The sequence below is a fragment of the Fonsecaea nubica genome (genome assembly GCF_001646965.1).
Source record: "Fonsecaea nubica strain CBS 269.64 chromosome Unknown Scaff62, whole genome shotgun sequence".
NCBI classification, from domain to species: domain Eukaryota; kingdom Fungi; phylum Ascomycota; class Eurotiomycetes; order Chaetothyriales; family Herpotrichiellaceae; genus Fonsecaea; species Fonsecaea nubica.
Window position 1 is genome coordinate 140,059 of NW_019173735.1, and position 27,076 is coordinate 167,134.

General features: G+C 52.2%; 9 protein-coding genes across 9 annotated transcripts; 4 read left to right on the plus strand and 5 right to left on the minus strand.

Annotated features, from left to right (window-relative positions):
• Positions 1 to 5,808: 5,808 nt before the first annotated feature.
• On the plus strand, positions 5,809 to 6,881 carry AYO20_08188 (hypothetical protein; the record flags this gene model as incomplete). Its single annotated transcript, XM_022646469.1, has 4 exons — positions 5,809 to 5,998; positions 6,058 to 6,268; positions 6,322 to 6,490; positions 6,558 to 6,881. 4 exons carry the CDS (start codon positions 5,809 to 5,811, stop codon positions 6,879 to 6,881), a joined length of 894 nt encoding a protein of 297 aa, XP_022497592.1.
• Positions 6,882 to 9,375: 2,494 nt separating this feature from the next.
• Positions 9,376 to 10,509, minus strand: AYO20_08189 (hypothetical protein; the record flags this gene model as incomplete). Its single annotated transcript, XM_022646470.1, has 1 exon — positions 9,376 to 10,509. One exon carries the CDS (start codon positions 10,507 to 10,509, stop codon positions 9,376 to 9,378), a length of 1,134 nt encoding a protein of 377 aa, XP_022497593.1.
• A 564-nt stretch (positions 10,510 to 11,073) lies between these two features.
• AYO20_08190 (hypothetical protein) lies at positions 11,074 to 11,685 on the plus strand (the record flags this gene model as incomplete). Its single annotated transcript, XM_022646471.1, has 1 exon — positions 11,074 to 11,685. One exon carries the CDS (start codon positions 11,074 to 11,076, stop codon positions 11,683 to 11,685), a length of 612 nt encoding a protein of 203 aa, XP_022497594.1.
• A 1,371-nt stretch (positions 11,686 to 13,056) lies between these two features.
• On the minus strand, positions 13,057 to 14,586 carry AYO20_08191 (hypothetical protein; the record flags this gene model as incomplete). The annotated part of the gene is made up of 1 exon (XM_022646472.1): positions 13,057 to 14,586. One exon carries the CDS (start codon positions 14,584 to 14,586, stop codon positions 13,057 to 13,059), a length of 1,530 nt encoding a protein of 509 aa, XP_022497595.1.
• Positions 14,587 to 16,733: 2,147 nt separating this feature from the next.
• AYO20_08192 (hypothetical protein) lies at positions 16,734 to 17,654 on the plus strand (the record flags this gene model as incomplete). Its single annotated transcript, XM_022646473.1, has 1 exon — positions 16,734 to 17,654. One exon carries the CDS (start codon positions 16,734 to 16,736, stop codon positions 17,652 to 17,654), a length of 921 nt encoding a protein of 306 aa, XP_022497596.1.
• Positions 17,655 to 18,337: 683 nt separating this feature from the next.
• Positions 18,338 to 18,864, minus strand: AYO20_08193 (hypothetical protein; the record flags this gene model as incomplete). The annotated part of the gene is made up of 2 exons (XM_022646474.1): positions 18,338 to 18,506; positions 18,623 to 18,864. The coding sequence occupies 2 exons, from the start codon at positions 18,862 to 18,864 to the stop codon at positions 18,338 to 18,340; spliced, it is 411 nt and encodes a 136-aa protein (XP_022497597.1).
• A 1,235-nt stretch (positions 18,865 to 20,099) lies between these two features.
• Positions 20,100 to 20,723, minus strand: AYO20_08194 (hypothetical protein; the record flags this gene model as incomplete). The annotated part of the gene is made up of 1 exon (XM_022646475.1): positions 20,100 to 20,723. The coding sequence occupies one exon, from the start codon at positions 20,721 to 20,723 to the stop codon at positions 20,100 to 20,102; it is 624 nt and encodes a 207-aa protein (XP_022497598.1).
• Positions 20,724 to 21,717: 994 nt separating this feature from the next.
• AYO20_08195 (hypothetical protein) lies at positions 21,718 to 22,209 on the minus strand (the record flags this gene model as incomplete). Its single annotated transcript, XM_022646476.1, has 1 exon — positions 21,718 to 22,209. One exon carries the CDS (start codon positions 22,207 to 22,209, stop codon positions 21,718 to 21,720), a length of 492 nt encoding a protein of 163 aa, XP_022497599.1.
• A 1,314-nt stretch (positions 22,210 to 23,523) lies between these two features.
• AYO20_08196 (hypothetical protein) lies at positions 23,524 to 26,532 on the plus strand (the record flags this gene model as incomplete). The annotated part of the gene is made up of 1 exon (XM_022646477.1): positions 23,524 to 26,532. The coding sequence occupies one exon, from the start codon at positions 23,524 to 23,526 to the stop codon at positions 26,530 to 26,532; it is 3,009 nt and encodes a 1,002-aa protein (XP_022497600.1).
• Between the last annotated feature and the right edge of the window lie 544 nt (positions 26,533 to 27,076).

Here is a 27,076-nt window from a genome sequence, read left to right on the forward strand (position 1 = left end):
AGTGCAGAAGGGTGGTCTGCAAGAGTACGAGTCCGAGTACGAGTCGGGGGAGGGGTAGTGCAGGGTAAGGTATGATAGGGTAGGGGTGGAAGCAGAGGCGCATTAGTCGGCACCAAAGTCCACAAGTCCAGAAGTCTTGCAATGTACTACAATGTACAACCAAGTGCGCAACATGCAAGGAGGAAGTAGAAGTATGTACAAGGTACAGTACAGTGTTCCCAGTAGTCATTGGGCTCAAATACTCACCCGCTATGACCTCCTTGTACGGGTTCGTAGTACCATTTGGCTTGGACCCGCGACTCGCGACTCCAGTTTAGGAATCGATCCCGCACGGAGACTAAACAGTGCAGCGAAGCGCAGCACAGCACAACGTAGCGTTCCCGGCACGTGTCGGAATATTTGTTACGTTACTTCTTTCCACTCTACAGTACTTACTTACTACCCACACCTGTGCGTGGGTAGTTGTACAAGTGTGTAGGAGGTAGGCAACCACACCAAACCCAACCCAGCCCAACTCCCCCCTATCTTTCTTGTGTCGGCACGGCACCACGGTCCTTCGCTCGTGCGCATGCAGGACGTACATTAGCGGGGAACAGGATATTACCCAGTATTCTCTCGTGCAAAGTAGTTCCACTCTGGCACTCTTTACTCGCTTTTCTGCTTGTCAGCTTGGCCGGCCCACGCCCACACTCCCAGCCTAACGAGCCTAACGAGCCTATCACATGGAAACGAAATACCGAGAAACCCCTTGGCCTTCTTGAGCCAAGACTTTCCGTATACCGAGTACTTCAGATGAATGACCGTGGACAACTTGTCCCAACTCCTCAAATTCTGTCTACCTGCAATTATTGGAGGCACACGGATTCAACCAAAAGACTTGGGAGGAGGAATCGTCAAAAAATTAGCCTTTTGATCAACGTCAAACGTCCCAACTCTCGCCCGTCACCTTCACAACAAGGTTTGACGGCTTCGGCACGCCCCATGCAGCTCGCTCAAAATCGCCGGGTTTTCAATTTCCGCTGCCTCCAGCTAAAAGGTCCCAGAGACTCGGTAGCGAATGACAATCCCCGGACCCCCGAGGACGGAAGACACCATCCCCGGCCATTGGCACTGCTAAGCGTTCGCAGGATTCTCTTTCGCGCATGGCGTAATGCAGTCACCCTGCTCAACCTTTCCTTCCGAGATCAGAAGAAATCCCCAGCAAGTTCAACCCCAATGTCGGACGAGATTACCGTTTGGTGGCACCCCAGCTGGAATTCTCTGCATCCCCGGGTTGATTCCGCAAGGGATCGACACTTCGCGCAGACATCCCATGGCCTATCCCACCACTCCATGCCACAGGCTACTCAGACCCAGCTCGCAAGCAAGAGACAGCGCCTTGTTTCTCGCCCCAAGTTCCACCAACAGGAACTCGGCCGTTGCTTTCGGTCGACATTTTACCCTGGTCCAGGATCCCCCGAGCCGGTGGCATTTCACCTTGCACACTTGCAGCATGCAGCGCCGCCCACGGCTGCAACTAAGGCAGGAATGCAAAACGAGGCGATTTAAACCTTTGCACTTGCAGTCGTCCTACCTTGGGACCTGCTTCCCATTGGATGTCATTGGCTCGTCGTCGAATCGCGGCCCTGAAATGCGAACTGTGTGGGTATGAAGTGTCAGGATTTCTGTGATTGTCATTTCTGCTTTCGGGATTCTGTGTCTTAGTATTGCAAGTACCAGGGGGGCCCAGGTCCGGACGCTCTGCGTTGGGTAGCACAACGCCCACAGGGCTTCAAGGCTGCATGAGCACCTTTTCCCACGCCCTTGTGCTTCGATTGTATCCTGGAAACCTCCCGTCGAGCCAGGACGCTGCCAGTCTCGGTCTCTGTTAATCCTGATCAACCAATTCTATCCTCTTATAAGGAATAAATATCGTTCTCCCTCCGTAGCCTTGGGTTCTGTTTCTCCAAACACAAACATTTTTTGACTTGACTTTTTCGGACTCGTGTCATTGCGCAGCACTTGTGAGCATTGCCATCTTCAACAATGGGATTGTCGTTCATCATGACAACCACGTCTGTACCAAGCAACGGTGAGTGTACCTTTCTCAGAGTTTTGCCACCATCAGTGCCCTGGTTTATACTGGGAGCTTGGCCTTGTTCTCGTCCAATGACGCTGACTCTGATAACCAGTCGCTCCAACAGACAAATCCTCGGGCATCAGCTATCAGATGCAGCAATATCTCGCCCTGGAGTGCTGGGAACACCCATTTCGACCAGGAGCGGGAACTCACCGTAAGCTGGGGCATCTTATCAGCAGTCTCGACAGGCATCTTGCCCAGTTTGCCAGTGATCCTGCGGCGATCGCCACGAGCAGCAGAGACTCTGGGCCGTTGTTGGCCGGCTCTCATAAGTCAGTCCACCATGTGTCGTAAGCTCCGGCACACATTTGCCATTACTGACGTGGAAAAGTCGTCCGTACGGTCATGACTGGCTCCCAGAGATGTAATTGCAGCATTCGGTTCGCTGTTTGACCATCTCAATACTCCTACCAGGAAAAGAAGAGTTTTGGACAGGCTTGTCGCGGATCCTCTGCGAAACATGTCGATTGTTTGTGGTAGAGTGCTTGCACCGCAAGAATTCGGCTGCTTGAGAAAAAGTTCGAAATACCTGGCGCCATGCGCCATTGGAAAGTTGCTCGGCATGGAGAAGGGTTAGAGGCCCTGGTGTTCCGTCTCTTGTAACAGATAGATTGCCATGCCATGGAGTGAGTGGCTTGTCGTAGCAATTCTCCCCAATATAAGCTGGCTGGCAATGTCCTACAGCACAGTGCTGAAGCATCCTCACTCAATCGTTAGCAACTGGCTTGGTACAAAGGCGTTCCTGCGCGAGTCGAGGTCTCTTGTTAACACTTCTGCTCAATCTTTTCGTCCGTGCTAAGGTCACAAATGATCAGTTGTCTCCAAGCATCGCCAGACTGTTCACCTTGCTCATGGTCGGCCAGTCATTCCACAGTGTCAGAGCCAATTGTTCCGAGAAGCGTGCCTGGCACTCCTGGACGCAACTTCGTCCGCACAGCTCTGACACGCGAAGTGTTGAGAAATAAACCAGAGGAGCGAGAGTGCCAGAGCAAAGGAACAGATACCTACATCCTTCACAGATTTCCGCGCTATTGACTCAGTTTCGTGTCCTTCACACTTGATTCCAGACTGCCCTACGCTTTGAGGTCATGATTGACTTATCACCAAGCCCTTGTGCTTTGCATTTCTCTATCCAGCAAATTGACAGTAAGGAACGAGGGGAGATGCCAAGTCCCAACGGAGAAGCCCAACACTTTGACCAAAGTACAAGTACTTGCATGGCCGAGGCACAGTTCCTCGAAGCGTGTCAAGCACGGAACAACGTGAGGCTCATCAATTCTGACAAAACCCCTGGGTGTGCATGCCAAAGATGGTAACATGAGATCTAGGCGACAAGTGGTGTGATTAGTTAGCGATGTCGGCAACTGAAACGGCACTCCAGGAGAACCGGGTCGCGCCAAGCGAAAATCAAAACTCCACGAAAAGAGACCCGGGGCAATGGAAGTGGCAAATCGTGGTGAGATTACTGTGCCGGAGATGGCGCTCGATACGGAGGCCTTAGTAGAATTAGTACAATCGCAGCCGACGCGATGGTAGTGAGATCAAGTCAGCCTGAGGTTCGAAGATGCATCGGGTAGTTGAGAGAAGGTTTGGGAGTAGAAAGGAAGTCGGGCAGCGAAGTCTTCTAGAACACGGCGACAGAATTTGGGGACTTAGTAAGATGGGAGGAAGAATCCCGTGTGGGCGGAAGACGACGGAAAGCGTAGGAGCGTGGCGCTCAGAGATGGCGCTGCTTGGCCCGGCGCAGAGCGATGGAAAGGTAGATATCTCGTGATATGTGACAAATCTGGTGTGACGGAAAGGAAATACGGTTTTGCGGGAGAGTTAGGGCGTCAGGTCCGAAAGAGTTTGTTAAGCGGCGGACGAATCGAATTTGTAGGGATTTGTGGCTTGTCAATGGTAATAAGCTCTTTGGTGCTGGTCGAATCGAGGATGATGTCACATCTGGTAAGCGAGGATCGTAGCGGATATTCAGGAGCAGACACGCAGAGCAGGTACCGAGTAGAAGTTGTGAGGTTGAAAGCGCAAGAGTCGAGGAATGTATCAAGATTATAGGGAAGAAAGGCCGGGGACGACGAGTTCCTAATGAGAATGGAAGGAGCAAGATGAACTGGAGCATCGTGGATTGACCATTTCGGGGTGTTGACCTATTTTGGATGAAGTGATGGTGGGGTGGAAGTCAAGTCAAGTCAAGGGTGAAATTGAGGTGAAAGTGAAGTGAAGGCGAAGGTGAAGAAGAGAGCTGCTATACTACAGATAAGTACTGACCGCCGTTTCTAGATGGGAAGCTGCGTGTCTCCTGCATACCTTCCTCCTGTACCATGTCGTCGCTCTTTCTCTGTGACTGGTTTCACGGCTAAATTCTGTGACCAGGGAGGAGAAGGAGCAACCAACAACCAGCAATGAGCAGGCACCAAGATCGAACAAAGGAAAGGAACATCCCTTCTCCATCTCTTCTCTAGCCCATCATCATCATCGTCCACTGCTGATGGTCCTGCTTTCATCACCATCACCATCGTCGTCATCGTCATCATTCCTCCGCGCGTATCCAGCCAGCCAGTAGCGGCATTTGTCACGTCTCCACTTCTTGTTCCGCTGGCAGATCTTCGCTCTTTTGCTCGTTTTCCCTCTCACACCCCGTTGTTTAGCAGTCCTGCGTACTGTAATTAGCATTTCTCTCTAAGCTGTTTTCTTTCAGAACTGCTTTTCCAAGTGTTGTTCCTACAAACGTCTAGAACTTACGAGTACAATACCTACAGTTCCGATGCCAAGCTCCCTCTTTTCGCCCTCCCTCTCCCTCCAGCTCTCTGTGGCGTGACTCTCTTGCGCACTCGTATCCTCTGCCTGCCTCTTCGCCCTGACCCGTCGCCCATTCGCCGTATCGAGCCAGAGTCGCATCTTGCCTCCCTCCGCTCGACCGCAAAACAGAAAAAATGTCTCCACCCTCCGAAGAAGATGGGCTTTGCGCTTTGCAGTCATTCGCCCGTCCCCAGTAACAGGCTAAACGGCAATAAATGCAACTCTTCGCTTCTCCGGGCCATTCAGATCGTTTCCAGAAATGGATGCATCAAGCCCCCCGTCATCGTCCCTAGTCCTAGCCCTCCCATCGCCCTGGTCGGCCTTGATGTGCGGTATTGGAAAGAGCTCTAACTCCTCCGTCCTCCGAAGACATACTCTGTTCGCAGGATGGACAAAGACGCAGGTGATCATTTCTCAACCTTGTCATCTGTCCACCCGCCCACCTGCCCACCCCCCTTCTCAACAGCTGTCTGTCCACTCGCGGCCGCCATCCACTGCTTTAGTCCTGTTTCAACCCGTTCCCAGTCTTCGCAAACCGTCGGTCCACCAGAAATTGATGCAATGCCGTGAGAAAACACAGACACGAGAAAAAACTTCCTCCCCGCCGATTCCGACACTGGCCATAGCGCTTGTAGTTCCCCTTCGCTCCATTCCCCAGAAGACCCTAGCTTTCTTGCCCCAGGGTGTGTTCTTGCACGCGCGATCCCAGAGCAGTACATAAACACTGGTAGATCCCCTCCTCATGACAAACACTTCTCTCCTGTTCCCCATCTCTCTCACCGGTTCTTTCAGTGTGCTAAACCAGTCCCGTTGTAAAGCGCATCCAACCGAGCAGCTACACCGCACTCTTACCTTGGATCTACTCCAGCCAGTCTACACCACTATTCACGATGGCCACCAACACCGAACACAACGCTGTCAACTCGGCAGTCAACGGCGATACCTCTACACATGCCCAGGACTTTGAGAAAGCCACTCGAGGCATGAGCCACGAAGAGAAGACCGCGGCTCAAAATGCGGCTCGCTTTGGATATGGCCCTTTGGCTCACATGCGAACAAACGCGGATGCTACCCTGCCTGGTGAGTTTATACGCCTCGCGACGCCCTTTTCAGAACACTGTGAGCTGATGGGTGTACAGCCTTTGGTGGTGAATTCCAACCCGGTCTCTACAGAGGCGTCGAGAAGCGAAAGTTTGCCAACCCGGCTCCTCTGGGCTTGTGCGCTTTCGCCTTGACCACCTTCGTCCTCAGCTTGATCAACTTGGGCACTCGAAACGTTAAAGTTCCTGCTATTGTCATTTCTCTCGCTTTTGGCTATGGTGGTCTCGTCCAGCTCCTCGCTGGCATGTGGTAGGTTTTGCTGGTTGATATTTTGATCGATCCTCGCTAACAGCAACCCCAAGGGAAATGGCCGTCGGCAACACTTTTGGTGCTACCGCTTTGTCCTCATACGGCGGGTTCTGGATCTCCTTTGCCATCATTCTCACCCCCGGCGGCTTTGAGATCGAATCTACAATCATTGAAAGCCAGAACGCCAAAGCCCTGACTGACTGTCTCGGCTTTTATCTGATGGTGAGTTAAAAGTGGTTTGCGATAGTATTTGCAGTTCGGGCGCAGTTTTCTAACTACGAGACTCTAGGGCTGGTTCATCTTCACCTTCATCCTCCTCATCTGCACTCTCAAGTCCACCGTGGCCTTCTTCCTCTTGTTCTTCACCCTCGACCTGGCCTTCTTGATGCTGGGATGCTCGTACCTGGTCCTCGAGAACGGCGAACCTCACGTTGGTCTGACCCGTGCCGGCGGTGCGTTTGGAATCCTTGCGGCATTCTTGGCCTGGTACAACGCCCTCGCCGGTATTGCCGATACCTCGAACAGCTTCTTCATCGTGCCCGTCCTCCACTTCCCGTGGTCTGAGAAGGGCCGAGCAGCTCGTCGCGAGGACAAGGCCGACAGCTCCGTGTAAGCGACCTACCTACACAAGGTGCTTGTCACCAAAAATCGTTACTACGATCGATTATTCCGCGCACATGATACACACGTTTGGGGGCTGCGGGGACGCGCGCGCAAGACCACTCGAAGAAATTTTTTATTGATGTCACAAGAGTACGAAAGCAAGCAAGCCGCCGGGGAGAGCAGGCATGATGAATCCAACGCTACTGACACTGGCTGGTGGTGGGCGCGGGGGTGGTGGTACTGGACTGTAACTGTACTGGACTGGGTAATCGGGCAAAGCAAAGTCACTACGTCTCTTTGGATATACCCCAATCTGCGTTTGCTTGGTTCTTGGGACAGTTCTGGTGCTGGCGAGACAATCAAAAATTGCTCTGTCGTTTTTGAGCTCAGATAACAAAACAATTAATGCCATGATTTCCTTGTTGAGAGTCACCGTTTTTCGTTTTACATGGTACCTGCAACGCCGAGAGTGACATACCTACGAGTATGGAATTGTGGTGTGGTGTGGTGTGGTGTGAATGTGGCTCGTCTCATTCCTCTCATTGCGGAGCTTTCCAGAAACGCAAAACGGTGGCTGCGAAAAGAGGTGCGACAAACGTCATGATGAACAACTGATGATCGTCTGATCTGATCTTCTGGTCCTCTGTTCTTCTGGGGAGGCTTGGAGAGGTTTCGAATGCAATGGGAAAGTTTGGTATCATTTCGCATTGTCGTCATGCCCAAGCCTTTGGCCGTTCGTTTCGAGAAGCCCTCGATGTGCTTGGTGCCAAGTGATTGGCGCCACCCGGCGCCTGGGACATCGAAGATCGCCGAGAATGGGTGATTGTGATGTGATGCAGAAGATTCTGCGGCGATATGGGAGAACGACGGAGGCTCTTGGGAAGTCCCATCTCATTCCCCAAGTCGATCCAAGGGCTTGGGCTTGGACAGACGGTGGCCATTTATCGACGGCCACAAACTTTGTGTAGGGACTTGTTATATTTCGGTGATTCGGTCCTTACTTCCATCGACGGGCTCGGCAGATGTAAGAACCTCCTAACCTCGCACACAATGTTCTTCGCCTAGCTACGCGACGTTGAGGTCTGACGTCTGAAACAGCTCCCATGGCAGTCACATTACCCTACCTTGTTCTTACCGAGAAAACACCCAAGAACCTACCAAGAGCGTACTTGTCCTTGTAGATATGGGGCTTTTTTCCTCTTTGCCATGCTGCCACGGTGCCATGCATGCCACGGCATGGCATAGATCATTTGCCATTTTCCATTTTCCATTTTCGATCTGTCATTGCCATTGCCATGGCGCGGGGAATGTCTTGGACATGCAGCGTGTAGTAAGTGGTATGTAGTACATATGGGGATTTAGCTCACCAGGCTGATCATTTTTTGGCGCACTTTCCCTCATCGCCTCGTTCCTTTTTCATCGGTATTTCGTTCCATGCTGTCTCTGCGGGTGTCTTTTCCATGTCTTTTCCAAGTATGTCATGTCATGTCATGATCATTGATCAACCATCTTATCTCTTCATCCCTACCTCTTCTTATACTGCCTGCTTACCTACTTGCTTAGGTAGGGATGGCGGGTTTGTCTTTTCTTTTTAATTCCATCCTCTCTCCCATTCAGTCCCATCGATGCCATCATAGTTCCTGGTATTGGCTTGGCACCTCATTAAAGAACTGTCCGATCTATTTGATCCACGATCACTTTTGTCCTTGATTTCCCCATTTGGCAAAAAGGCGGGGGAAAAGTCTTGGGGCCAGCAAGGGGGGGCAGGCTGACAGGGTATCTGGCTCGCTGGGGATGTATTCACATTTCTACTCGGGTCTGGTCCTGGACTCGGTACTCTTTCTTTGACCATCATGCCACCATTAACACGATATGTGAAAGATGAAGGACGAAGGCGAAGTTGCATCCGACCGGAGGCATCAGGTATCTAGTAGTAATGACCAAGAATGGACCCCCGGTCCTCGGACTCGGACTCGGATTCGCATATCCGCTTGGGTACAAAATGCCATCTGCATGTTTACCCTCCACCGTTATCTATATCCATGTTGATGCTCTTCAGGCCTCCCATCGTAAGTATATCGTGCAGAACCGACAGGAGCTAGAAACGACGACATCCGCTTCGACGGTCTAGCGTTAGTCTTCTCTAGAAATCAGGCAGAGCCTTACGCTGGGTTCGTCACGTTTGCGTATCCCTTTCCCTCCCCCTCTCTAACTTTTCCGGTCGTAATACTAAGGAACTCGGCTCCCCGGAGGCAAAAGAAAGCCCTGAGCCCGTTGCTGACCCTCTGGCCCGGCTAAATGGCCGAATCCTCCTTTCCATCGTTGAAGCGGGGTAGGCCATCTCGAGCAGATGCTGACACGAGCAACTGTACGCCCTGCGTGCGGAACGCGTGTCAGAACTCTGCAAAACTGATGCGGTACGACTCCCTCATCCGCCTCGAGAGCACCGTCATTGGTTGCGTTGGCGTTGTTCGACTCGCGGCCGATATGATGGGGTACAAGCTTCATAGGACCGCAAAAGCGCTCACGTAGCTCACACTGCTGTCCCTGACCGTCTCGGCGTCGCTGCTTCGTTCGTACCGCATGAACCTGAACCGTCTGTGGTCTCCCGGTTCACCACCCTTCTCCCGCTCCAGCCGCTCCACCTCCTCAAGGCCAGCCATGAATACTCCAATGGGATGCCGCCCACAGACGGTGTTGCCGGTTTCCTTGAGCACACGGAGGAATTCTGAATGTTCTCCCGAAGCTATGGCGCACATGCAAGCCCGGTCAGCGTGTGCGATGCTCTCAAATATCTGTGGCCCGTCTTTTGGTACCGGATTCCTCGAGCCGAGATTATGACCGAGTCCCAATGTGGGCATCTTGTGTACGTCTTCATTGACCGACTCTTTTGCCGTGGTGGACTCTCCTCGCACGCCATTGGGGAGTGTGAGCGGCGACAAAGCCGGGCTGGGTGCATCGGGGAGGTAGTACGTATAGCCAAACCGACTTCCCCAGTGACAGAAGTCCGACGAGATGACAAAGGCATTGCTTTCATCTGCGATGTATGGAGCCAACATTTTTCCCAGCGCAGCCTCCGTTGCAGCGTTCGTCCCTCCGACCATGATGGGGACGAGAGGGGGGTATGAGGACTCGGGCTTGCCGGGGTATAGCTTTTGGAGAAGACGGTGGATGTATGGCAGCTGCATCTCGGCGCTGTGTTCGGCCTCATCCACGGGCTGAGACATGGTGGTGAATTTGACAGTGCGGCCTTGGACGACCGCGGACAGAGAGGACAGTTGTTGGATAGTCTGATGATCGAGAGGGAGAGGCGTGCTGGAGAGAGGGGTCTCGTAGGCGTCCACGACGGGCAACGCGGCCGTGCTCAAGTGGTGGTGATGGGACGGGTGGAGGATGAAGATGCGTTTGGCCTTGGACAGGTCGAGGCATTTGTACGCCCATGCCGCACAGGGACCAGAGTATGCGTACCCTGCGTGGGGAGATATCACCACTCGGGCTCCCGGCACTGGCAAGCTGTCGACGCCAGGAAGCACGCCTGTCTCGGGCACTTGTGAGAGCCACTGGTCGAGTTGGGCTGCCAGTTGTCGGCCATTGCCAGAGTACCACGACCCGGCATGAGAGGCTTCTCTCACGGCCATCTTGGCAGGGGGAAACTAGAGAACTATGAGGCCAGAAGTAAAATGTCAACACCTTCAAGTTATCTGAGAGTTGTGGTTGGGCGAGTGGTCGATGATCTCTCACCTTGGATGAAGCCCAAGTTGTCCCAAGCGGGGTCACCAGGGCCATCCTCACCTCGTGGCTCAGACGTGTGCGGGGATCCTTGAGCGCCTCTGGTCTGCGTCAAGGTTCCATTCTGTACCTCGTAATCAAACGCAACGCCCTTCGCGCCCTGAATTGTTCAATTGCCTCATCATAATATTCTGCCAATGTGCATTCCCTCAGTGTATCAATTTTGTTGTATCTCTACCTCTACTTGATAGAAAGAGCCATTCCATCTGCAAAACCCAGTCCTCGTCTCTATTATTGGAGCCCTGAAGCTCTCACCAGCCACCCCCATTTCTTCGCGCGCTTGAGACGCGTATAGTGGCTGTTCGCTCGTCTCACGCGTCACTCCTCATAAAACTCTCTACCGGGAACCTCGTTCTTACAACCACCATCTCCCTAGTCGTGTACTCGGTACTGCAACAGAAACTTCAGCAAACATGAGCAAACGAAAGGCCTCCACCTTTGAGGAGGACATGTACAATTTTCGACCATCCACCATGATTCCCTCCACGCCCTCGACGACGTCGTCCCCTCTGTCCTCCACCAGCACGATCTCATCCAACAGCGACGCGAACCCTTACGACTTCCTCAGAGTCAAGGCCGTGCCTTATCTCAACAGCCGGACGCGCAAGAGGTATCGCGACGATCGGCCAGACGAGGAGACCATCCACGAGAACACCCTGAAGAAACTGTACGAGGCCCAACGGCTGCATCTCGACGAGGCGATGCCCATGTCGGACGTGATTCCGTTTGGTGAAGACGGCCTGCCCGTGGACGAAGCCGACGCCGAGATGACGGACGAGGTCCCCGAGGCGGAGATACCGCACGCCGCGCAATCGAACCAGACTACGATCGATGCCTTTTTCGGTGGTGGGCGAGGAGGCGTTGCACAATCTCGGGCAAACACAGTCGAACTGCGGCCGAACCCTTTCGCCTCGATTTTGAGCGCTTCCAGCAGACCGCGACAGCAGATCCAGAGGACCTGCTCTGACTACTGGAACAATCTGACTCTGCAGTCTGTCAGTGACTCCGCCACTACCGCCCGATGACGATTCGACCTTGGTTCCATGACCCAAAAAAAACCGAAGACCGCTTCGCTGCGTGAGCAGTACGCAGCCAGGCTATGGAAAACGAGACACGGCAAAATCTACGGACAAAGATCTACGGAACATAAGGAGAGAGGGCTCTTCGTGGAATGTCTGTGCCGACCAGTAGTCCGAGGATGAAACCACTGATGCGGTCCTGGAAAGATAAGGGTAAAACGGAGTCACCGCCAGGTTTGAAGCAAGCTCGGCATCCATGCCAACACCTCCCGCCTTCCGCTTTGCATACAGATTCCAGCGTAGGAGTTGTTGGTCTATTGTGGGCATCAAAAGTTTGGCCAAAAAAAAAAGGCGTGAGCGTGGATGCATTTCGAAGGTCAACATACCGCAGGACTGGGCTGCTTTGGTACATCAACAGATCGTCTACTGGTTTGGTGGGCTGAATGCTAGCGTGTAACTACTCCTCTTCAAGCTAACAAGTCTCAATTGACTTCATCTACTTGCCTCCGACCAACTACTATTGCGGGAGACAATGCCGCAATTGACAGACATTCGTTCCCGCGGACGACTACCCATGTGACTACACAACCGATTCGTTCTTGATTGATTTGTTTCGATATGACTATCACCATGGACGAAGAGAAACTGAGCGGCCACTGAAGCAGATAGATGGATTACTCATAGGTACATAAGATCCATGTCAAACGATGTGATATGATATTGACTTTGGATGTCCACTTACTATGACGCCACCGAGCGTGCCTTTACCATAAAAGAAAATCAATCCCATTGTCACGTCGTTTCCCTTCCCATTATCCATGCAACAGAGAATTCAAGCCCGATGTCGGGGTAGCGCAGAAGGGACGAGTACCCTTAATGCAGCAAGCCATGTATCATATGTCCTTTGTGCGCCCATACCTGAGTCCGTGTTCTCCAATGTAAGCCCGAATTTTGTCGAGAATTTATGCATCGTATCATCATGAGTGCTGGTGGATGTTTGTGCTGCGGCCAAAATGTGTACGTCCACGTCCATGTTGTGGTTGTAAATCATGCCCCGGTCGTCATTTTCGTGAATTGATGATGGGCCACCCCTGGTCAGATCAACCCATCCATCGACTTTGTTGACCCGCCTTCGTCGATAGCGGGTTTACAGGTGCAAAGCTAGTGCTTTGTCCACTAAATCTCCTCCGTACCAATATGCTAACTTCATCTCCTGTCCTGTGCTCCGCTGTGTAATGCCTCAACAGTCGACAGACCAGTCTCCCGAGTCTCCCGAAATCTGCCCTTGCAGAGGGACGGCCGAGCAGTCAATGTTCAAGATCCCGAGTTGACTCTAGACCTATTTCTTCGCCTGGATGGCCTTGTCACTTTGGATCTTCAAGGAGATATCTCGTCAGATGGTTCTCCATTGACCACTCGAAAAGGTGCGCTTCGAGCCGGCTCATCCTCTGCGCGTCTGCTGGCGCGATACCGTTCCATCCGTTCATCAAACATGCTGTTGAGCCGATGCTGATACGTCCGGTCCATTGTGTCCAGCGCCAGCTTGACCTTGTCATACGTTTCTCTTGCCTTCTCCCTTGCTAATTTCGTCTTCTCGCATCTCCTGATCAAAGGGGTGAGATCCACAGGTTCCCCGCGAAGTTGAGCCTCAAGCAGTGCAGAATTGGCGGCGATATCCTCGTGGTTCGCACGATTGCAGTCGGACGAAGCCACGCGACTTTGATTTCGCAATTCATCACTTTGGCGCAGTCGCTCTTCTCGTAACTGGAGGACGGCACTCCTGGTCTCGGGACTCAGTGCATCAGGGAGCGCCAAAAAGGATCGGGCTGGTCTGTAACTGGCATAATACACCGAACCTCCTCCAAGTCGTCGCATTCTTGAACGCTCTGGCTTTGCACTAACGTTGAGCTCAATCTTGGCGTCTCCTTTCAACGATTCTGGTGCCTTAAACTCGACACCCTCATCCCACGACTTGTCAGTGACCGGTGGAACAACGTTGTTCAACATGCGTCTCGCATCGATGGTTCTACGACACTTCATACAAGCTTTGCTCTTGGAGTATGTCACTGAATTAACCCAGGCGGACAGACAGGTCGCATGAATGGGCGTATTACAACAGGTAATGACGGCCATGAAATGATCCTGCTCAAACTCGAGCTGGCAGGCTGGACATTCCTTCTTGTGGGGTTCCAACGCTTCGATATCCTCTGTGGTGGCGCGAGTGAGGATCAACATGATAGGCGGTTTCTGCGAGTCGGCGGCCGAGCTTGGTGGTCCCTGTCCGGACGATCCAGACGTAGTTGCGACTGACGGTGGGGGAAAGGCAGCAGACTGAGGCCAGTCCAGTTGATAGCCGAAGCTGTTGGCCGTTACATTCGTTGACGATTCCACCGAATGACCAGGTGGTTCTCGCAAGCGCTCGTCCGACTCTCTGTGGTGATGGAAAATAGACTCTTCCAGTGGTCGAACAAGAGCGAATTCTAAATCCGGCGAAAGAGCAGGTTGGTACACAAAACTTGACATGTTAACGGGTCGTTGATGCTGGCCTGTAGGGGCAAGGTTCTGATAGGCGAAAGGAGGGTCGACACCACGTAAGTCTTGGGCAAAGCCGGAGCCTGAAGCAAGGTACTCGAGGGCAGCATCTTCCTCCATAAAAACGCCGGGTTGCATCAAGCGTGGGATCTCTTGGAGAGAAGTTGCGTGCAGGTCCCTCGAGGATGGAACTGACGTAGGCACAGAATTGCGGGGTGGAAGTGGTGAATATTCGGCCATCTGTCTGCGAGCGCTTCTCTGGAATTCGATCCTGCGACGCTTGTACTTATAGTCCTCGGGAGAGGTAACTTCTCTGTCAGAGCGAGCTGGAGGTCCGGATGGGTTGTAGCCGTCCCGATGGGGCGGAGACGACATCTGGGGGTGGAAGGACTCCATGCACGGTTGTCAAGCGTCGAATATGGTGGCCAGGTAGCTGTGTCTAAGCAGGCAGGTGAGGATTTTTCCGACAAGCCTCAGCAACTCGGAGAAGTGTAGAAATTAGTCTCTGTCGCAAAGATGGATAGCGGCTGCTTCAACTTTGGTTGACCACGGATTACGCAGCAAGTATCGGTAGGGGCCGAAGGCTGCTATAGCGATCACTGCAGATCCGGTGAACGGACGGCGTGAAGTACGTCTTTAGTACTAGCTAAACGGCGGAACGTAAGACGTTGAGAGAATGTGATGTTGGAAGCATGTAATGGTTGAAAGAGGTGAAGGTAGTGAAAGTCGTGGGAGAAGTGTGGTGAAAGTAAGGTTGTAACAGAATCTGGATGGTCATGCGAGGGGGAGAGGACAGAATCCCCTCAGGTGTCCAGTCTTTGGTCTGTAGCGAGGGACCCTTGACCTGCCGCACCTGCAAGTTGGACGTCGGGGATCGGGGAGGGCAGAATGAACCGAGTATTTGCTGAAATATCGCCCGGAGACTTGTGAGTGTGGAGAGAGAGAGAGAGCGAGTGGAGGAATCAGGTTGAAAGCCAGGTACGAGTAGGTTTCAGCTTTGGCCGAGGTGTCTTATCTTGGTCTCGTGGTCTGTGCTTTAGGAGCACCCAGTGACAAGCCGATATTCTAGGTAAGGAAATCGATGACGCTGGTCAACGTTGTAGGAGAAGGCGAGTGGCTCGGGGGTGATTGGTCAGTGTGTGTAGCATCGGGAGGCTGGATTTCGGAGGTGGAAGGGGTGAAGGATTGAGAGGAAGCTGATTATGGTGAAGTGGAGGAAGAGGAGCAGGTCCTCAGGAGTCAATCCGTGGCGGCGGTGAGGGTGAGGGTGACAGTGACAGTGACAGTGACAGATACAGTGGGCAGTCCTTGCAGGAGTAGCAGTAGCAAGGAGGCAGCGGTGGCGCCGCAACAGCAGCAGCAGTTTCCTACTTCTCAATTCCTGCTTGTTTCGGACTGTCAGCTTCAATCCTGGCCACCACCACTGGGCACCTGACAGGTACGCCTCCAGTCTCAACCTTGTCACCCACCGTGTGTTGTCCTCAGCCGTCCTTCCGAGCAGGTCCAGCCCCTCAGGTGACGAAACGAGATGAGAGCCAGAGGGTCCTCTGAACGGAACTACGGCAACAACTTGACAAAGAAAAGGGACATATGGGAAAAGGGTCAAGTAGAGAGCAAGATGAAGCTGGCGGTTACGAGGAGAAGCAGAGTCGACTTCATTTATTCGCTTCTGTCCTTGTATTTCTGCAGCATGCAATTCGGCCCAATGTCAGGCGTATTCAAGGGCAAATTTGCGCTGGTTTGCCACGACAGCCTATTGCCTTGCGACCCTCATGCTTGTCGACGTGGGTGGCCCTGCGAACCATCAAGACAAATCTTTTGTGATTGAGCGCCATCCCCTTAGACAAGATGTACCCAACGTTACCAGCCCAGCCTGCCTGATACCATTACTGATCATAGTCCGAAGGTGAGCGGGAAACAAAAGTCGATCATTTTCGGACAAACAGACTTGTGAGACTGGAACTTGAGGTCGCCTCGCTGACAGCCGCATTTCTGCCTTGGTTGGAAAGGCGCCGCGCCGTTCAAGGACTCCGAAGGGTACAACCGTGGAGCAACATGTGAAACTCTATGGTGTAAAGTGGAGGGGGTTGAGGATCGGCTATGGTGACACTTGGGTATCTTGACACGAGTCCAGGAAAGAAAGGAAAGTCATGATCAAGTCGATAAAGGCAAACAGGGTCAACTGAGATACTGCATATTATTACTGGGTAAGTCAACGTTGGCATGACTATGACCATGACCACCTTCTCACCCGTTGTTGCCGTATCTGCCCAAAAATAGCCCGTCATTTGATTTGGAGGTGCGCAACTCCTCCCCTGCCGCTCCTTGCCTCCCAATCTGCTAGAGACATGGTGCATCAACAATCTTTCTGTTCTTCCCTTTGTCTGTGCACCAGTCTAGAATTTTACTGCAACAGCATGGTCCCATTTCGCCAATCTTGACAGTGGCCTCGCTAACACCATGAGGTCGCTGTCACATATCAACGCCTTTTCCGCAACGATTTCCTTGGGTCGATCCATAGAATGGGCTGGCTCGCAGCTGGGTGCTGGACTCTTATAGCAGGATACGCTCTCTACCGAATTCTTGTTAAACAGAATGTACAAGAGGTTGTGAAATTACCCGCACAATCCCACCCTGCATCAGACTTGGTCCCTCTGGCCACAAAGATAGAAGAACCCCAGCCAGCATCGGATATTCTTGACGAGGAAAAGTCGGATCCTGCACGAGCCCCTCGCATTTCGCCTCCTCACTTGGAAATCTCTCAGCCAGGAGACAGCGAACCACCTGGGAAGATGGCGGACGAAATGATACCCAAGACCGAGAGGATGCTGCCTCCTCCATCTCTACCCAAACCCGCTCGACCAACAAGCTCACCTCGTCTGAACCCTCCGAATGTCAATACGATACCTACGCCACCTCGACCTGGCAATGGCTTTATTCGACCTCCTCCCTCCGCGGCGGCCTCGTTACGTGTCCCTCCACTCAAACCTCTTCCGAATGCCTCGCTCGCCCCAACTTCCTCCATCATGCCACCTGGCAAGCAAGTTTCACGCAAAGTGATCTTGGAACCCGGGCACTCTCCCTTGGACTGGGCGGCGCTGACGGCGAATCCGGACAGCCACCTGCGAGGAAAAGATGCGCCCGGTGAAAACCTGATTAGGGTCACGTCAGCACAACTAAAGCGGCAGAATGGAAGAAAAGGAAGAGATGCCTGGACGGTGTACCAAGGCAAAGTGTACAATATCACGCCATATATCCCGTTCCATCCTGGTGGCGCAGGGGAGATCATGAGGGGCGCGGGAAAGGATTCTGTCAAGTTGTTCATGGAGGTCCATCCTTGGGTGAATTGGGACGCCATGCTAAGTGAGTGTCTTGTTGGAATACTTGTCAGCGAAGGCGAGGAAACGAGTGTCAATGCTGGAGGTCTGGACGACATGGATTGATGACACCTATCTCAAGCATTCGAGACTTTGGGGCCGAATCAGCCTGGTCTTGTAAGGACAGAGCGGAGGGTTATAACAAGGGTTTTCATGGCACAGTCCACGACATAGAATGGTCCTGTGGAGGTGTCCCTGCTCACACAAGACCTCTACTTTTACGACTACTCCAGCAGAGTCAACGGAGCCTCACCTGATAGATACAGCATGTTTTATGATACCCCCCGACTGCGATGGAACTTATCGAGGCAATGAGTGATGTTGAGGTTTTTTCTAAGTGTATCCATGTTCTTGATCCATCGACGTGAACATCATTTTCTTCTCTGAAACGGCGCTTTTGTTGCTGGTGCCAGTTTTCATGAATGTGGTTATAGGGAGAGGCCAAGTCCACGAGCTCTGCTAGTGATCACTCGAGCTTTCCAGAAGAGCGACGGGTCTCTCTAAGGCCTTATTGAGGAGGCCTTGTGACAGTCCTCAGTTGAGCACGAGAACCCACGGACAATGGCGGGAAGGTTGTGTAGACAATCCCGCAACACCGGAGACTCATATCCTTGAGGCGATCAACAAGCCTCATTTCTGAGGAGTGCTCTTTTGGAAGTTGGAGACACACACTTCCGCCTCAAAGACAGAGGACAGTTGCATCTTTCGTACTTCCCCTTTCCTGTCCGCCCTTGTTTTTCCGGGTTGGATCACAACTCGTCCTTCTTGACGCCTTTGATACCCATCAGTTCGGTCTCAAAGACCAGCACGCTACCACCCGGAATTGGTCCGACACTCCTCTCGCCATATCCCATCTCGGGTGGGATGGTCAGCTTCCTCTTCTCCCCGATGCACATGTCGAGTAGGCCCTCGTCCCATCTACAAGATAAGTCCAGACACAGTCAGTCAGTCAGTCAGTCAATCACTCAGCCAGTTCACGAGCTTCAACCCCCCTCCCTCTTTTGCCACAAATAAGAGAGCCTGGCACAACTCACCCCTTGATAACCCTCCCCGCGCCCAGCTCAAAGCTCAACGGCGACCCTCGCGAGTACGACGAGTCAAACTCCTTGCCCGTGCTCTGCAACGTGCCCCGGTAGTGCACGTCGATCTTGTCCCCCTTGTGCGTCTTTCTCGTACATTCAATGTCCGGCGTCTGGTACTCGATCTCGAGACCGCTGGAGGAGACGAGGTGGGCCAGGGCAAACGCCGCGGCGAGGAGGGAGGAGAGGAGCCTCATTCTGATGGATGTTTTCTGGCCCGTGGATGTGGGAAATGTGGTGACGGAGGGAGAGGGCTTGTGTGTTTTCTTTGTTAGGGTGTGGTGCGTTTGGTGGTCCTGCAAGGTACAAAGCAAGACAAGGTGTTTGTTCGATTGGGAGTTGGAATAGACAGGTTCTCCTTAGAGGTGACGAATGGTCTGTGGCGGGGCTGCAGGGCTGCAGTGCTGCGGAGAACACAATAGTTTCAACCTCCCATTCCTCAAGACCTCTACGGCCTCCAAGGTTATGCTACGACTGCGAACATACTAATCAGCAGAACAGGACTGTTGCATTGATCCAGGCTCACTCGGCTAGTGATGAACAACAATGCACTCAGATATTCATTGTCGTCCGGGCTTTGTTCAAGATCGACATCTCCTCCAGTGGTCCTTGTACAGAAATACATGCCCATTGTTTAACACGCTCAAGTTTCCTACCAAGTCTGGCTGAAATATATCTCTGAAAAAACATGAACTGGAGGACTCGTGACTCGACAAGGGATCTAACACTCAGGAGTCAATCCGTAACAAACCCTTCTCGAGGCAGAAGAAGACGCCGGGTCGCATCGCAGAGTTGAATGACTACGAGTACACCGTGTACACCTGCACCTCTCTACCTTTGCCTTTCTTTTCTTTTCCATCGTGTTTTCTATGGCGTGGCCCATAAAGTCACTGTTGCTTGCAGAACTCTGCAAGATCTCAGAAAGACGATGACTTGTTGCGCATGAATGGTGCCAGTGGCATCGTTTACCTAATGTGTATCGCTTCACTCCTGATGGGTGCCTGATACACCCCATCGTGGGAGTGATCGGCCTGAGGCCCTGAGCTGGCCCTTGTGAGCTGGGCTTCTCTCTGCACTCACTTGTGACTCTTTCTCCTTTTCTCGTCTCTCTGCTTGTCTTGTCAGGACAGGTCCTGGTCACACACATCGTACACTCAATCATCAAGCTTGACTTACTCGCTGCCCTTCTCTTTTCTATTGTCTCCCTCATCCAACTTTGGGTGGACCATAGCCTCAAAGACCTTGTTGGAGGAACATGATTACTACCAGCCCGGCATCTACTTGTCAATGGTTCATGCCACAGCGGGTGTCAAACTTCGCCAACGCGGTTTCGAAGTGAACTATCGCACTGTGTCGTTCCTCGACATGAAGTTTCCTGGCACCTTCTATGTCATCAAAGCTCACCTGAGTGTACCGGGTACTATTGTGTGCATTAGAGGCCGCCGTGTTCATCTCCACTCACAGTCTGTCCGTTTCCATTGCCGATGTTGCTGTTGTTGACGCCCGTCGGTGCCGCAATGCTGTTAGACCGAGAAGCAGGGTTCTTGCTACTGACGGCTCCCTTCTGCACAACAGCGACAGCGACAGAGCCAGTGGCATGCTTTCTTCTCCGGCCCCGAGACGCGGTCGCTGCTCGAATTGCAACGCTTTGAGCCCGTCTTTCAGCCAGGAGCGTCTGCACTCGAAGATGACGTTTTACCTCCTCTGCCTTCTTGCGGGCAATCTTCTCCGCCTCGGCCTGCGCGATTCTCTCTGCTCGGCCCGTCTCCGAAGCTGTCTTCAGGCGCGCTTCTTCGACTCTCTCAATCTCGGCGCGCCGATCCTTGTCCACGCTGGAAGGCGACTTCGGATGACTCTGGGCGTCCACCTCGTCGAGCGGGCCGAAGAACTTGACGCCGCTCATGTCTATGGACGGCGTGAAACCCTGCGTGAGAACCCTGCCGTGCTTGAGTGCCGTTGCCTTGGCTTTGGCGAATGCCTCGGCCTTTGCATGTGTGAAGGGTTTAGCGGAATGAGGGAAGAGACTTTGGTTTTGGCTTGCAGAGTGCTTGTTCATCTTGACAATGGCCGGGTGGGTGACTTACTTGGCTTGGTAGGACTCGGGAATAAAGAACGAAGAAACAAGGGAAAGACAAAGAAGTGAGCTGTGGTGAGATGTCAATGGTGGTGAGACTTGGGATTGATGGAAGCTCGAGAGGGACAGGGAGACGAGGAAATAAATTTAAGGACGAGAATGAGATGAGGAAAGCTGCTTACACTGGCGAATAATCGTAGGCAGTGCATTTCACAGAGGTAGTCGTTACTGTTGTCACGGGAAATAATCCTTGGAGGCGACAGGATTACGGTGTGACAGGGCAGGGCAGGGCAGGCAAGACAAGGCAGTGGTGAAGACAATGTATCTCCATTTGACAGTTTCTATCTACTACCTGTTCCTTCACTTCACTTTACTTCACTTCCTTCTCATAGAATAGGTGATCACCTAGGTATCTTCACCTAACAGCCTTCGTAATGACCATCCATCTACTGTAGATTGTCCACATGATCCTTCCCATCGCTAACATCCTCCTCCATATCCATCCTCTTGTTCACTGACGACAGTGAATGGGGTTGTTGGTTGGGCTATAGCTCTGTTTTGGCCTACTCCCACCACGCGAACGTTGCAAGCACGAACGCCGATTTGTCCTTGACAAGCAGGCAAACAATTCTGTTCCAAGTGCTTGCTTCCTTGGACCGGTGTGTCTCTCTGCTGACTGTCGTTCAAGATGTGGGTTCTTGTTGGGTAACGGGTGTTTGGTTGTTGAGGTTGAGGTGGAGGTCTAGGTCTGCTTGAGGGTTGTGAGAACCGGAAGAGTGGAAGAGATGACTTTGGTGATTGTGGTGTATGTCGGCGGTGTTGAGCTTCTGGGTTGCTTCCATGGTGTTGTTATGGAAGTCTCTCTGGAGGGTGGCGGGAGACAGCATTGGTGATGACTGTTGTTGCTGTTGCTGTTGCTGTTGCTGTTGCTGCTGTTACGGCTGGTTCTTGCCACTTCCTTCAATTCTCACTGTTCCTAGTTGAACAGCGCGTCGATCTCCTTTTGTCTCTGCTTCTCTGCTCTGCCTTTCTCAAACAGCTCCAGCAGCTCCTTTGAGGCGGAGTTGTCGATCGCTCGCGGAGCGATGAGAGTCTTAGGCGCCGCCATGATTTTGGTGACGGTTATTCGCTTGTAGCCACGAGCAGACGGGACGGTGTAGATGTCCTTGTGGGGACGCATGCCTGGAGAAGGCTTGACAAGGTCGTAGAGTATCTCTTTGTTGCCGAGAGCGTTGAGTTTGGCGGCTCCAATGGCGACAAGTGGGCTTCTTTTCTGAGGCTTGTGAAAGAGGGACGCCTTTTCACGTCGACGCAGCGGCGTGGGCTTGACGACTTTGGTTGGCTTTGGGGATGCCACTTGCTTTGAGGTGGCGGCTTGGTTGGACTTGTGTTGGGCGGTGTCCAGCTCCAACTTCTGGTTCTTGTTGGACGATTGAGAGGTGCTGGGAGTCGAAGTTGTGGCGGCCATGGTGATTAATGGTGATCAGGTGTTGTATCTTGGAGGTGTTCTGGGTATATGTGAGGTTGACTGCTGGTGACCGAGCAGTAGACGTCGAGGCTGTTGTGTTGCTTTTGTTGTAGCTGGTGTTGAGTCTGGATGTTGGTCGAGCTGTCGAGTCCAGTGTACAGAGTGTATGCAGATGGTATAGGAGAGACACAGGTGGAGGGAGCAAGGACGGGGTATTTGTATTTTTTCATAGAACAACCAGAGAGAAATCGCTCTCACCGTCAAGTTTGGTTCTGCAAAGAACAATATCTGGTTCCAATTCATCACAATAGGTCTGGCCAATACCATTGTTCAGTTCCGTTGGGAGGCTGAATGAGCCCTGCCAATAGCCCCAAGGGGCAGCAGAATGGAAATTCTATTCAAGCATTCAGCTGGTTCACTGTCACCTCACCTGTTCACTCTTCACTATTCAAATTAAATGCAGTGGCTGGGAACAATACACTGAGAAATCAACCTCACTTGTATCGGTCCAGTGACCTAGCGATGGGCCAGGCGACGTTGGTCCTCTGGCTCTGAAGGAATAGAGTTCAAAGGTCGTCAATTAGCCAATGACCATACCATGATTGAATGGATCAACGAGGACCTCCTGAGTCTGATGTGTTCTCACAAGGTCCTTTGCAGCACGTGCTCGAGAAGTGGATCGAAAAGCAGTGCTTCGTCGCAGTTCTCGAGAAAGACGCTAAATTTCATTCAGGCGCCTGAACCAAATGCTCTTTTTGTGGTTGAACCAAACTCCAGGACGCGGGCAACAATATTCAGGGTGGGCACACTCATGCTGTTCTCTGATTCGCCAGGAGCGTCGATGTGAGCCTCGTAGCTCCCAATGTATCCATGGTTGATGAGAAACATTTTCCCATCGGTCGCCCACAGAACGCAAAATGTGCCGCTAATGGAGGGCAGAGCTGCATGTGCTCACGCCTCGTGTGAATCGACTGCAGTTGTTCTGGTGGGGCTGCTCTACTGCGCACGGACACAACTACCCAACTTCAGGAGGTTGATCCGGTTTCGAAGAGCATCTTCAAGAGAAATTTCAGCAGAACGTACGGCCCAACAGTTTTCGTAGCTCTTTCTGGTAGGATTTGACGGCGCTGAAGGTTGAGGACTTGAGGACCTGAGGACTGAGGAATTGGCATGAAGTTCCAACAAGGTCTCACTGCAATGACGATCACATGATTTCGCGACTGCCAAGATTATCGCGCTTCTGGCTTCGACGCGTCTTCGTCTGTCTGCACAATTCAGCGCAGAATCCATGTCAATCGGCGACCTGCATGAGAGATGCAGCTCCTCGTAGGGCTCAATGCCTCTCAGAGAGCTGCAGTGACCTCGCCAGCATCAGTCCTCCAAGTCCTGGCTCCCCCCGGGTCCGGCAAAACAAAGACGTTGACGTGTCGTGTCGCGTATCTTATTGCCCACTACGGCCACAACCCTCAAAATGTCATCTGTTGCACGTTCACCATCAAAGCCGCACGAGAAATGCGGGAAAGGCTGAGAGACCTTGTCGGGTGCGAACTCGAGTCAAAGCTGGTTCTCGGGACTATCCACTCCATCTGTCGACGTTACCTAGTCGCATACGGCCATCTGATTGGAATACCCAAGGGCTTTGGGATTGCCGACAGTTCGGACAGCAATAGCATAATCAAGCGCATCCTCAAACGTCTCAAGCTGTCAATAGAACCCAAAAATGCAAGAGGCAGAATTTCTAGTCATAAGGCCAAAGGGAAAACATTGCAAGACCTGCCCAAGAAACCACCCAAGGAACTCAAGGAACAAGAGTTCATAACCATCTTCCACGAGTATGAAGCAGCATTAGCAACATCCAAAATGCTGGACTATGACGACCTGCTCTTACGATGTGTTGATCTTCTGCGAGCGTATCCGGCCTGCGTGTCCAACATCGAAGCGTTGTTGATTGACGAGTTTCAAGACACCAACATTGTACAGTTCGAATTGATGAAATTGCTGGCGTCGGCAAACAGAAAGATAACCATTGTTGGTGATCCAGACCAGAGCATTTATGGATTTCGATCTGCGGAGATTGAGAATTTACGACGAATGAAAGTCTTTTACCCGGAGACAGTGGTCATCAATCTAGAGGAAAATTATCGTTCTGCTTCGGCCGTCCTGAAACTTGCCCAGGATGTCATTGAACAAGACAGCGACCGTCCGCAGAAGAAAATGAAAGCGACTCACTGTCATGGAAGTCAGCCAGTGCTTCGGCGTCTACCCAATCCAAATGAGGAGGCCTTGTGGATTGCTAGCGAGATCAAGAGGACGATGACCATGACTGGTGGTCTACTTTTGCACTCTGATATTGCCATCCTCCTCCGATCAGCGTATCTTTCGTTGCTTATCGAACGAGCGCTGGCAAACGCTGGCATTCCCTACCGGATGGTTGGTGGCCAACGCTTCTTTGACCGCGTGGAAATTCGAATCATCATCGACTACCTCCGCACAATCAGCCATCCTGACAACAATCAGGCTTTCACTGCCATTATAAACACGCCGGCACGCAAGATTGGAGATACCTCAGTTGCTGAGATGATCAAGCTCGCGGAAGAACATAAGCTCTCACTCTGGGCTGTAGTGCAGAAGGTTCTCACAGGAGATTTAACACCCGAGAAGAGGCTTTCGAAGCCTGCAGAGCAGGAGCTGGGCCGCCTGGTGAACCTCATTAGAACCGGCCGACAAAAGCTGAATACCGTCCATCCTGCCGCTACTGTTCCCTCGAAGCTGATTGATTTTGTCGTGGAATCTTTGGATTTTGAGAACTATTTGAAGAAGAAATACAAGGACGACCACGAGGACCGACTTGAGAACGTCAAAGAACTCATCACGCATGCCTCTGAAGTTCTGCTACAGAGTGCCACTGAAGAACCTCTTGCGACTGTTGAAGGTGTGGAACAGCAGGTCTCTAACGGGGGCCAGGAAGTTCTTGCTCAATTTCTGGCAAATATTGTGCTCTCAACTGATGTTGAGAATACCGAGGAAGGAAAGGACAAGCCTCGTGTCACCATTTCAACTATTCACTCAGCAAAAGGTCTGGAGTGGCCCGTCGTATTCATCCCAGCTGTCTATGACGGTTCCATTCCTCATTCTCGAGCCGAGAACACCGATGAGGAACGTCGACTACTGTATGTCGCCATGACACGAGCTCAGGCTCTTCTCACCATGACTTTTCCCGTGATGCAATCCCGGGATCAAGCCGAATCCGTTCTCTCCCAGTTTCTCCCTCTCAAAGTCCAACGTCATCTCTCTCAAGTCGGTCCACTGTTCCACGATCGAGTGATTGAGGACATTGCAAGCATTCTTCGGCGGCCTATGCCATCCCAGGAAGACTTAGCAAAGAATTTGGAGGGCATAAAGGGCGAAGAAAGCCCAGCCGATGACATTTGGCCTTCCGATGGGAGCCGCCGACCCACGCCGATGCTTCCTGGCGCCACAGATGGCACTACAGAGTTTGGGAGGCCATTGGCAGAGGTCCTTGCTGCCCAAAAGCAACAATCTCGGGGTTACTCGAGTTATGCCAGACCAAACGCTATCTCTGGTTCTGCTGGCTCAGGATTGGTAACCACTATGGCCAATGTCGATGCGCTCTCTACATCAAACATGTCTCTTGGCTTCACCACTGCTAGCTATCAGCTAAAAACTAGTGTCTCGAGCCTCCGGAGGGCTTCGTCTGATGTTGTCCCACCTGCGAAGAAGCCAAAACTTTCAAAATCCCTTTCAGGGCAGGGCACTATCGGAAGCTTCTTTTCGAAGCCTGCTTCCCAAGCATCTCAGCAGCCGGGATTTTCGACGGTGGGATCGCACGTTGGGCCCGTGCATCAAAGTAGATCCATGGACGGTGGAGGCACGTTTTCTGATCAAGGCTGTGAGGGCCGCGATCTTGCCAAGCGCGGCATCCCTGAGGAGTTGTCTTCGCACAGACTAAATTTCCGTAACGGCATAGTTCAAGGACGTCCTACACCTCTGAAGGAAGCACGCGCAGAATCTAAGAATCGGTATGCCGGCCTTTACAGCTCATCACCTCCTCAATCCCCCGTACAAAAGCGGGAATCCCATGTTCCAGATGCTGCTGCTGGTGAGAATCAAAATTGGAAGGATGCAGCGGCCCCAAAGACATTAACGAATTACTCCCTCGCCAAGCCGGCCAGTACTTTGCACAAGACCACCATGTCTTCGATCGGCGGTGGTGGTTCACCAAGCTTTTCTTCAGGAGCTGTGAGGAAGACACTTGGGGTTAGACGTACCATGAATGGGTGGGAGAATAGGAAGAATCGGTGATTGAACCTGCGGTCGACGGCTGAATAGGTGCCGCCCTCTTGTTTGTCTGTTATTGGCTCTTACATGACCTTGAACGATATCACGATGTTATGATGGAGTGGACCAATTGGTTGGAGAAGTCGAGGGGACTCATGTCGGTCTACGGCGTCCAGAGATACGGATAGAGGATCAGGCAGAGACAGCAAGGGCAAGACTCGAGTAGAACTGTAACGATAGTTGTTGTACATGTAATGGATATGGGAAGACACTACATCAAAGGACTGATTGAACGCTCATGGATCTTTGCTGCTTCTACGAGTATTTCTGTCGCCCTGTCGGACATTTTGATATCTTGTGGGTAGCCGAAAAGGACAACGTGAATGCATGACCTCACTAAAGGAGACAGTCATTCATTCGGGTAGACACAGTATGTAGATATGTACATATGTAGAAAGAGGCATAGATAGATGAATATTGACTGTGAGAAAAGAGGTAGAGAGGGCAGAAAAAAGGCTTGTTTCCGAGATACAAGATATATACCGAGTATATACCTAGTATATATATC